The 11,876-nt window shown below is 37.2% G+C and overlaps 1 protein-coding gene across 1 annotated transcript in view; it reads right to left on the bottom strand.

The window, feature by feature from the left end:
• Window positions 1–8,659: 8,659 nt before the first annotated feature.
• Window positions 8,660–11,876, bottom strand: part of CFAP52 (cilia and flagella associated protein 52) — a 32,030-nt gene continuing 28,813 nt past the window's right edge. Inside the window, exons 9-14 of the mRNA XM_070934493.1 lie at window positions 11,192–11,340; window positions 10,570–10,715; window positions 10,068–10,219; window positions 9,433–9,535; window positions 9,094–9,205; window positions 8,660–8,841 (exon numbers count right to left, since the gene is read on the bottom strand). Of these exons, the coding sequence (XP_070790594.1) occupies window positions 8,660–8,841; window positions 9,094–9,205; window positions 9,433–9,535; window positions 10,068–10,219; window positions 10,570–10,715; window positions 11,192–11,340 (844 nt within the window). The remainder of the gene's footprint in view (window positions 8,842–9,093; window positions 9,206–9,432; window positions 9,536–10,067; window positions 10,220–10,569; window positions 10,716–11,191; window positions 11,341–11,876) is intronic.

The following is an 11,876-nucleotide window of genomic DNA, read 5'->3' as shown; positions in this document are numbered from 1 at the left end:
TATTGTCGTACTAGCATTTTGAGCTTACATGAATGCAGTGATTTTTGAGGGGGCATTTTAGCTCCTGATCCATTGAACAGTACTTTTAATCATTACTTAAAAATAAAACTTAAGTTGAATATTTTTGACACATGCCATAAAATAATTCAACTATTTCAGCTTGTGGTTTGTAAAACAGACCACTTGCAGGGCAAATTTGAAGCAATAGAAAGGTTTGGTTTTGAACATGCTGCCCTTAGTGGGTTGCTCACTTCTCCAAGGCATTATTGCCCTTTCACTGGTCTTTTCCTTTGAATGCCTTTGATAGAACTGTCCAGAGGTAAAGAGAGGCAAAAAGGCAGTAGAGAAGGTTGCTCCATTTCATTATTCGTATCATGCTGATATGTTTCAAGAGATAATGTGAATAATAGACTATTATACCAAGAAAAGGTTTCAGAGAACAGCAAGAAACCCTTCACTGGAAAGCGGACCCTGCCCACTTCCCAACAGTGCATAACATTTAGGTCACTCTTGATGGCCTGTAATGTGGAAACTAGCCCTCAGAGAATGGAAATGGAAAGATTCTTCTCTTCCTTTTCTGAAAAGAGGATGTGCATCAAATACAAATGCTAAATCCAGCATTGAATTGGAACACTTCAAGGAGTTTTTTTGGCTCTCCAAAGCAGCATTCCCCCGAATGCAATCAGAACTAAATTTTAACTTTTTTAAAAATGTTGTGATTTAGCACTTTGCAGAAATATTATGGGTTGGAGGGTGTGGTAGAACATGAACTTTGGTTTCATTTTCCCATCTATGGAACATTAAAGGAGTTGAGGCAGAAGTGAAACCATCTAATCACAGATAATACTGTAGCTGGTGCTCTCTAATCATAGTGTTTTGTATGGGGGAATGTTGGATCATATAAAATCTTGCCGATCTCTGTGCTTTTTCTTAGTTCTGTCTCATTTGGATTGAAATGTTTGATGCAGTCAGTGATGAAGACAAAATGGAGGAACATCATTCCATCTTTCTTTATGGCAAGCAAGATATCCTAAACACACTGCCCTAGATGGTCACACGTTATGGCTGAACAGGTTGCTTGAAGGAGCACATTTTAAAGCATATTGGCCCAAACAAAGCACTCTTCTTCGAAGTGTCCAAACAGCTGTGAAAACTTGGCACAGCTGCCCTTAGGTTTCCAAGTTATTGGATGTGCATAATGCAGGTACAAGTAGTCCTCGAGTTATGAATGAAATGGAGCCTGCCCATTCTATTTGTAACCCAAGGGCTCATGGGAGTGAATCTCATACCTTGAATGGGATCACTCCCTCCTTTCGCCCACACATTCGCTAATCGAATGCGAGGCTCATTAAGTGCACATGATGTATTTCAGGGTGGGGAACGCCATGGGGGAGACTAGTGATGGAATAGGCCACCTGCCTAAGATCACCCAAGGCCTCCCCATCCCACTGAAATACCTCATGCTCCCCACAATTGCTCCCCCCCCCAACCTGCCACTCCAGGTCACTTATCATGCGAAGATCTAGCAAGCATTCTCCTCTCCAGCCTCTCAGCCACGTGCGCCTGTCTGCAATTTTATTTCAGGCTTCCAGAGGCCTCACCTGTATGTTGCAGGCTGAAATAGAGCTTCTGAGGGACTGGTCCACCCTTCCAATGCTCCGTTCAGACTTCCGGAGGCCTCGCTTGACATGTTGCAGGCCAAAGTGGAGTGTCGGAGGAGTGGATCTGCCCCTCAGAAACTCCATTTCGGCCTGCAACGTGCTGGGCGAGGCCTCTGAAGGCCCAAATGGAGCTTCTGAGGGGTGGATGCACCCATTGGAAGCTGCATTTTGGCAAGCAACGTTCAGGACAAATGTTGTACAGCCTTTGTGGTTGTTCATAAGGGCGAACAACTGTTGTGCTGCTGCAAGATTCATAGTTTTGGGACTTGTTCATAAACACTAGGGGGAGTTTATCACATACAGTAACTTCGAACATTCATTAAGGGAACGCTCATAACCCGGAGATTACCTGTACTTCTACTAGGATTGCCAATGAAGCAAAGCAGTTCCGTATGTGTGTAAATATGGAACTGATCTGGGAAAGTTTCCTCAAGGTTTTGGACAGTGTAGCTGCTTCTGTAGTCTAAGAATTTACTGCCAAATATTTGCCGTTCACTTTCACAATTCACTTTCAAGTGCAGTGCACAATATTAGTGCATACTTTGCATATATAAGACTCCAGATTCAATACCCAGAAAGAATAGAAAAACTCATTCATAATTCAGGGAGCCAATCAGTTCCAACAATAGGGGAGCAGATGGCCATAGTCATGATCTAATATAATAGTTTTCTACAAACTACCTGCCTTTCATTTATATTTCAGCCATATCTTCTCCCAATTCTCCTGTGTATGCCTAGTGCAGGCTTGCCCATGGCACAACTCAACAAACTTATCAAAAGTCAGTAATATTTTTTTTAAAAAAGTTGAAATTGCTATATTTTGTTTATAGTGTTTATGGATCTTAAAACTTGTTTTAATCATATTTCCCACCATCCACCAAAAAATTGCAAAAATAAAATAAAATAATAATTAATCAAAATACCAAAACATTAGAAATCTACTAACAATATAAATATGGGGCTGGCAATCCATATATGACCCAGGGGTTACTCAGTCCATTTGTAATAGTTAGGCTATTTGTACTTTTGTAGATATTGTATCTGAGCATCTTCACTAGAAGACAAAAGGATAAACCTTTTAGTACAAATAACATAGATGGTTATCAGAATATACTGTAGCTTTTCTGTTTTTATGCTTCTTTCTAATTTCCCAAAGAATGTTTAGGTAAACTATTATGTAGCTCAACAGAATTGTTATATAATTCCAATATATGGAAATGTATGCCTTTTGAAAAGAGACCAAGTTTCATTAAATGGTTTTTTCCCTTTTAATTCTTTGTTTTAATATGAATTGTTGTTTGCTTCCAGATGTTAATATAACATATGCTTTTGAAGTTAGTGTATTTTAATCAAATATCATCTCTCATTTAGTTTTGGGTCTTAACCTATTGCATCTATGGTCTATTTTGTTATTAAAAACGCTTTAGGCATACGCAGTAATAGAAACCATTTTCAGGTCAGTTTTTAAGTACCTAATTGAAGGTCATTTTGTCCTTCTCATACAATGTATACAAGTATTATTTTACACTACAATCCTTTTTGTAACATGCATAGCCATTGGAAATGAAGGGAACTACTGCTTTGGTTGGCTTTTAAATGGAGAATACAGATCTATCCGAGACCTCAAGGAAACTATATACACCATTAATAGGTATCAGTGGTGGAATCATAAGCAAGGGAGGGATGTTATCTTTTAGTCTCAGCATGTAATATTCCTAGGTATATCTAGCTAGCACTGTTGTCAAAAGATTGGTACATCAAATGAAACTTTGAACTGATCCATTGGGTTTTGCTTATGTTCTGAGAATTGTGGTGCTTAGTGCATAAATAATAGTTTGCTATCTGAAGGAAGCTTTAAAATTTTATAGAGGAAGGGCAAATCTTTTTAGAGAAAGAAGCAGTGGTAGAAAAAATAAAATAAAACAAAAATATTGGGGGAAAGTGATATTAACACCAGGCAGTAAACTATTCTGATCAAATACCTTTATCTTTGTGGAATAAAATACAAATGTTAATGGAATTTAATGAATGACTTCCAAAATGACTGAGACCAAAAAGCGTATTTTTAATGTTCTGGGTAGTGATACAAACCAGCCAGCTACTTAAAGCTGCACCCAGCTTTCTGTTTTGACACTTTCCTTTTTTTGGCCTGTGGGCAAAAAGCTCTGTCCATAGGGGTTAGACCTCATCAGACAGTATAGCGGACATAGTGAATTATTCTTGTCTTTCCTAGATATGCATTTCTACCAGATGCATATCAATATCTAGGTCTACATTCCTAAAATACAGAATTTTCATTAATATCCCAAAATCAGCAGCAACATTTTCATTAATGCCCAGGTTAAAACATAATGGATATAATGCAGACATTCCTCAAGTTCTTTTTGAAGATTCCAAGTAATATATTTTAAAAATATAAGACAATATAAGAAGAGATTTGAAGTCAAGCATGATTTTGAGGGACATTTAAAAATAAATTGTCATTCCATTTTTCCTTCACAAAACACTAAGCAGTATAACCTCTAGAAAGAAATATTTTGTCCTTTGCTTTTTTCTCTTTTAGCTCTGTATTTATGGATAGCAGAATTGGACCTTCTCACAAAGGGGTAAGTGATATAGTCTGAGGCTTCTTTGGAATATGGAACAGGGTTTAAGGTTTTTGATACGGGTTATTTTTCCCCATATGAAATCTGTGAAAGTTAACATTTGCTTCCTGCTCATCTCAGCCTACTAAATTGCCCATTTACTGTTTCTGACTTTGAAGTTAAAGATGACGTTCAGCATAAAACAACAGGACCACTTCGCTGATTTTGATGAATCACCACTGATTATGGTATCCCATACATGACCTATCAAGCCACACTGGAAGGTTGAAGACTCCCTCCCCAATTTCCTTTGTAGTGTTTGACACAATTCCTCTATCTCCTTAGAATCTACCAAAGATGCACTCTCTCTGGTACTATGTCTGTCTGTAAATCTTAAATAGTCAACCTTGAACATCAGAACACATTATTGCAGAAACTGAGTTTTAGTGACCATGTTTTGTTCTTTCCTTCCATCCTTATTTTAAGTATCATGTTGATTACTGATTGATGAAAGCTCCTTTCATATCTCTTAGCAGCATCTAGAATTTCTAATTTAGCAGAGATGCACTGAATAGGTCACATCCACGGGGTTCTTTTACAACAGGTGCAATCCAGCTTCATTCTAATCTGTCCCAGTAACTTTTTTGATATCCACCATATGAGCAGAGCATCCCACTTCATTATACAGGTGAGCCAAGTATAACAGGATTAACCTGTGTCTTTGTTCAAGCCAGGAATGGGGAAGGAAGGGGACTTAGGGTATATTAGTCAATTATATCTGGAAGACATAAAAATCACATTCTCTGCAGCTATGTGCAAACAGAATTTACATTTATCACATTCTTAACAGAGTTGTTGGCCCAAAGGCAGCAACAGTAGAACTTGCATCAACTTGCCAATAATTCAGACCCATATCTGAACAGAGAAGAATTGCCTGAATCGAAGCAAATACTTGCAGAAGTCTCTCTCCTTCCTCTTAAAGCTTTCTGAGGTGGTTAAATTATATACAATAAAGGAGGCTATTTAGTAATTCCCTTTAAAAAATGCCTTTGGTAGAAGGAGGAATGGCAGAGAGAGAGAGGCAAGCACTGTTTTTGTCAATTCACCAAACTGCCATGGACAGGCTCCACTGATTTTTCAACATGAAAGGTCGGCTTCTTGTACAGTTACTCTCTCTGCTGTGTAACATATGCATTATGTTTAGGGTGATTTTCTTTGCTTGTGATGAATATGGATGGACCCAGCTGTTCAGCTCTACAGAGCATGCATTTTCCAGCATAGTTCTGTACTCACCCCTTCAGAAGCAAGGAGCTAGAATCCATGTATAATGCACAGATGCCCTATAATGCACAGATGAAAATACACAGGGAATGCCAATTCAATGGCATGGATTTGTTCTAGTAGCCCTTCCCCCAACTCATTGAGCTTCACCAAATACCATTATAAGACATTATAGTTCTGCCTTCATTGTAGACAATAATCCTGCAGCTAGATGTATCCTTAAGTCAATTCATCCCATGCTGCCTGCACTGCTAATGCCACGGTGGAGTCCAAGGCTGACCAATGCATTATGAGAAAAAGACTAATAGTTTTCTTTAACAGCAAGCTGTTATTGTCATTTCTTTCCTGTTAGAATTTATGTATTTTCAGGGGTTGGAATATGAACAGTTTGTGTATAAATGCCAAGCATTCATCAGAATAACATCAACTGAACATATTCTTGAGAAGGCAAGAATTTGAAAAAGCCAAATGGCAGATTGGTGTACAAACAATAGTTTTCCTAAAGATTTCAGTAAGTAAAAATAATGTTATATGACACAGTGGACTTCAAGTTCTGGAAATTACGGTATATCAAGATCCAAATTGGAGCTTTTTTCCACATGGAATAAAAAAAGGTTTGGCTGCCCTCTAGTGGATACCTTGGCTGGTACTAGAAATAGCATGGCTGGTGCTCCTCCCTCCACATTTTCATGATTTCAGGGTTCCATCCTGCTATTTGGTTAACAAAAGGAAAACTTATTGAATTGCATGCTCTCCTAGTCAAAAATATAACAAGCATCTGAAGAGACAACAGATAATTTGCTTTTTGTCATCTGATCAATTTGGTCATCTGATTTTTGCAGCCCATTTTTTCCCCTTTAAATCACACACATACTCTTCTGGAATATAAATTTGGGTCCTTATGAGGTAATAACTTTTGCACCTAGGCTACCTCTGGGCAACCACTTTACCACACAGCTAGTTGGAAATTAATCCCAAATTAGTTAGAAAGAACATAAACTGAAACTTATTTATATTCCCTCCCAATCAAACCAATCCCATTTCCCTGAAATATAATGTGAGGCTTATGGGAGGGAAAAGGATATTCCTTGATAAAAGAAGGCAGAGCCAAATCTAAGGGCTTTGGGATTTGTATACACATGTAGCAACTGAGCAAATGCAGCCACCACTGAAATTTTGCTTGAATTGATCCGAGATGATCTGAAAAGTGCAGCTGCCAACTTGCCACAGGACTAGGTGTTTTCATCAAATTATGAAACACGAATGCATAAAACGTATTCTCTGACCTTTAAGCAGAAATATAAATTAGCTAACTAAGATAGTATTAATACTTTGTAGGGTCATTCATGTTTAATTAATATTTTTGCCCCTGAGGCATAGCATCAGAATAACTGACCAATACATGCTGGGAACTCATTTGTAAAGTCATCACACAAATAAAGGTTGTTGCAAGGAAAACAACACCCTTTCTGAAATTTGCCAGTCAAGCAGACTGCTTCTGACTCTGAATTAAGAGGTTTCTATCCACAAACCACTAGAATTACAGGGAAACCTCACTAAATAGCAGAATTTCTTATTGCACTTCAGTGAGAGATTAAACCTTCTTTCAAATGGCAAAGTAGCACGTCAAATGAAGGAGGTTAGCTTTCTTTCCCTTGACATCAACTGTCAAGATGTCAAGAAGACTGTCAAGATGTCAAGAAGAGGATGTCAAAAATGTCTAGATGTCAAGAAGAGGATTCAAAAGTGCTCACCAATATCCTCATGTCTCTCTTAGAAGGCAGTGTAGTGCCTTGCCTAAGGCCTAGGTCATTTTTCATATGAGGAAAAATAAATTGTGCTTCCTCCCTCTGATGGTCATAAGTCCATCCATTATATCAATGATTCAAGAGTTGCAGGAGGCAGTATAAAAAAAATATCAAGGCAAATACGGTTTATGTCTGTAACGAACTTATTTTAGAACACTGCCTTCTGAATCTAGAGAAAGTTTTCAGGAACATCTTTTGTTTTAAAGAAACTACATAAAAACTGATTCTTATACTTTAAGTAGGATCAGAATGATTAATTTGCAAATCCTCCTCTATGACATTTAATGAGTGTGATAGATTATCCAGAAGAACTGCATGCTACTGTATGTCATATAGATGCTCCTTTGTAACTGGAAATGGCACAGCAAGCAGGCAAAATAGTATATGTCAAAAATGACAGGTTCATAGTCTTTCATCCCGGGTAAAATAGCAAGACCTTTCAGAGCTTTGCTTACTTAATTATACCACCGAAGACAAAACCTTTGAATTAGTTAAGCTTAAATCGTATTTGTAGGCAAATGTTAACCACCTCATAGAGAGTATTTGGCAGTTAACTGGGGAAATGTCAACAATTTTTCCCCATCCCAAATAACGGCATGTTGCAATTTGTTTCCAGCACTTCATCTTGCATTGTTTTCCAGCATCCTTTCTATTTTGAGTGGGAGAATGAAATGACAATTGAACAGGTACATCCCGCTACTTTACTCCTATTTATTAGAGATGAGGGAAAATACAGACTAGGGACTCCCCTGGAGAAAGAGTTGTACAATACAATACAGGCAGTGCATGCAAGAGGCTGGTCATAGGTCTGTGAAAGACTCCTAACTGAACTACAACTGGGGGAACTGAAGACCTAATTGCACTATAAGGAATTTTTACATATTCCTCTCTGGACAGAGCCTGCTGGGATTCACAGTCATTGAAGCACCGTATCACTGAATCAATATATATTCAAACCTGTTCCAAATGTAAAACCTTTATGATTCAAAGTCTTTTGCCTTTTTAATGAAAAAGATTTAAGGATGCTTACACAATAGATTTGTACAACTTCTAATTCACTGTGAAGGAGGGAGCATGACAATATATATATATTAACTAACATTTCAGACATCATACATTATAAACATAGTACAAATATACCAAAATGCCATATAATTAACTAATTGAAACCAATAAAAACAATGGTAATAATAAACAGGTGTCTTTTTCAGACTAATTCACTTCTGAACAGACCAATTAATGACGCCTTTTAAAAAACGGTACCAAGTCGAACAATTATTTAAAGGCGGCCTTAAAAAAAACACAATAGAAGTAGCAAATATTTTTAAGGATTACAAATGTAAGGATATTTCCAACGAAGGATAGCACCATCAGCACTCACACTCACAACTAATTTATTGCTAGGACAGATCTTCAGGCGGGTGATGCTGCCGCTATGACCAATCCCAACAGAAATCACTTCACCTTCATTATAATCCCACACTTTTACTAGATGGTCATCACCTCCTGTGGTATAAAGAAGAGAGAAGACTATGTAAAACTGTCACCACTCTGCTTAGTGGCAGGCATAGAACTATAGCAGCAAGATATGGTAGAGAAAATTTCAGTTTTGGTTTCTAATCAGCCAATGGTGTTTTCTTTGGATGGCCTCCATTCCATGTTCTATTTGCTGTGAGAAGGAGCAACTCTATCATTAGGGGGAGAGATAAAATATATTCAAAATGACTGATTTTTTTTTTTAAAAAAAACAAACCTTACCAGTCACAAAATACAATCCATCCGTTGTAATATCCATTCCATTGATAGAACCAGAAAGGGAGCCCTCTAATTCTCTGATTGGGGATCCATCAAACACTTCCCAGTAACCGATCTAGAATCCAGAATAAAATTGACTAAAGGAAGGTCACAGAACACTACTTTTCTACAGTGATTAATTACAGTAATTGGAGTCATGCAACTGGATGTGATTTATTGTTATTTATTCAAATTTGTTATAACCACCCAACTCCAATAGATTCCAGACTGCCAAAAGTTTCTTGGATTGCAGCAGCATAGAGAATGAATGAATGAATGAATGCTTTAGCCTTATGTTCTTACCTTTCTATCTGTGCCACTTGTGATAAGCTGATGTTCATCAGGGTGATAGCATACACATTTGAATAAAGTATTGGCCAATATCATCTGCCGTCTCATGAAGTGGCTAGGGGAAAAAAATCAGCTTCTGAAATTACATTTAACTAAATACCTTGACCTTAGGAGCTGCTCTACTATTTTTGCCTCAGCCAAAGAGAAAAAAAAAAAAACCAAACAAACAACTCCTAATCTAAAACCAATATCTTGACTAATCTAAAAGCTAAATAGAGTTAGCCTTGATTAGTATTTGGATAGGGGGGCCCTCTGGAGAGCCACAGTTGTATCCTAATATAAGAAGTTGAACTAATATTTAGGAACACCGCAAAAACATGCTGCTTCTCTATCATGCTAGGAAAACTGCATGGAAACATTCAGGAATCAATCTTAACCCAAAGCAACTTTGTATTTACTACTGATCTGTGATGAAGGAAATAATTGTCTAAATTTCTAATACATATGAAAGCATAGGGGCTGTCTGCTTTTGTCACACAATATACCCAAGTCTGGCCTCTGTCTATGATCCAATTATCCATTCTATGGAAAAGGAATTTAACTTGGTAGTATAACTAAGACATATTTCTGTGCAAAAGTGATCTTACACAAGATCCCAGATAATGCAAGTTCCATCAGTGCTGGCTGTGACACACTCCTGATTATTCTTCTTTATCTTGATGCAAGAAATAGCAGATATGTGTTCCTTCATTACTTCTTCTAGCTTGCGTGTTTCCTTCCCAACTTCCCATACTCTCACCTAATAGAAACATTATTTAGCATTCAGGCCAAAATGAAATTTGAAGGATCTTGAGGTTCATAGATTTTGATATTTGTGGATTATAATTTGGGGCACATAAATATAAATCAATTATTGTCATACAGTAGGATTAAACATTAACTTATATCTCTCACCCTCTTTTAACAAAAATGCTATACTTGGTTTTTATTCATGTGACCAACCCATTGCTGGTTTTTATTGCAGCAGCATAGAAATATGTTTAATAATAGTCACTACTCAGGTTGTATCTAGCATGGCTGAATTATCATTTAATATTATATTCAGAGCAGAAAGACATACATGTTGATGAAGTCTGCAAGACTCTTTACCTGACCTTCACCACCTCCACTGATTATTCTTTTGCAGTCACTTGTGGTAGCCACAGCTGTCACACCCATACTATGAGCATGCTCAACCACGTACATCAGCCGCCCAGTTTCTGGGGTGAAGGCACGGATTTTTCCATCATTCCAAGCTAACACAAAATAAAAGGAGTTTACTAAGAGCAATATATCTCTTCTTTTTCTCCCTCCTAAAGTAAGATTTCTGTAACTCAGTGGTCAGTACAGCTGATTGTTCAATCTCAAGAGCAGATAATTTGAAGAACCTATTCCTTTTAAGAAAAATATGTAGATGATGGATAAAGCATATTTTATCTTTTATCATGAGGTGAGCCTCAGCAATTTCTATTTAAGTCAACAAGGCTGCACAGTATAAACCAGCAGGGATTAAGCAGTTCCTGATGCCAAATTATGAAATTGAGAATTACAGTTCAATTTAGTGGTTCATCCCTATCCTGCAACCTTACCTTCTCTTAATGCAGCCAAACCATTTTGCAGTACTCTAAGAATTTAGCAAATGCTGGATTGGCCTTAATATGACTACTTAAAACAGAAGAATTCATGATTGATACAGTCCTTCAATAAGCCAGACGTTCTAAAATGCTTATACCTGAAATGATGCTTTTGCCATCCCGCATGAAATCTATGGCATGACAAGTCATGTTGGGGACCGTAATCCGTAGCAGCTCCTTATTTTCAGGTGTATACCATACACGAATATCATTCTTGGAACATGTGGCAAACAAATCAGATGTACCACTATAGGGTGCAAATAATAAAACAGACCTGACTATTGCTGCTTCTACATTTAGCAATTTACTATTGAATCTCAATAACTAAATTACAACACATTAAAATTACAATAGACCTGTTATAACAGAGCCACTGGATTTTTACCTAGAATTTTTGAAAACTCAAGAAACTTGAAAAGTTTGATTCCAACTAAAATATGAGTTTCATATTCATATATAAAGCAACTGACAACTGTATATTAGCTGCTTTAAAACTGCTTTAATTTGAGGAATGAAATCTGGCTCTTTTTAGCATATTTGGAATAATAGTTTAGAAATTAATAACAAGGCGAATGTCACAAATTTTAATCCTTACCCCGGGAAGGCAAAGGATACAGTACTGTTGGCTTTTTGAAGTTGTCCTGATCAGGAAACAGCTAGAACTATGCTTTAATGAGTTAGAATATAATAATGTTGCAAATTAGACCCACATTTCTCCTTTCACTTATTCCATAGGAAGACAGTGAGAAGCCAGTCTGAGTCTCTGCCTAATACTTTCTTTTG

The sequence above is a fragment of the Pituophis catenifer genome, unplaced genomic scaffold, assembly GCF_029215685.1.
Source record: "Pituophis catenifer annectens isolate HBS135680 unplaced genomic scaffold, rPitCat1.0.hap2 SCAF_2, whole genome shotgun sequence".
Taxonomy (NCBI): Eukaryota; Metazoa; Chordata; class Lepidosauria; order Squamata; family Colubridae; genus Pituophis; species Pituophis catenifer.
Note: the sequence above shows the minus strand (reverse complement) of the source record. Positions and strands in the feature narration are given on the sequence as shown.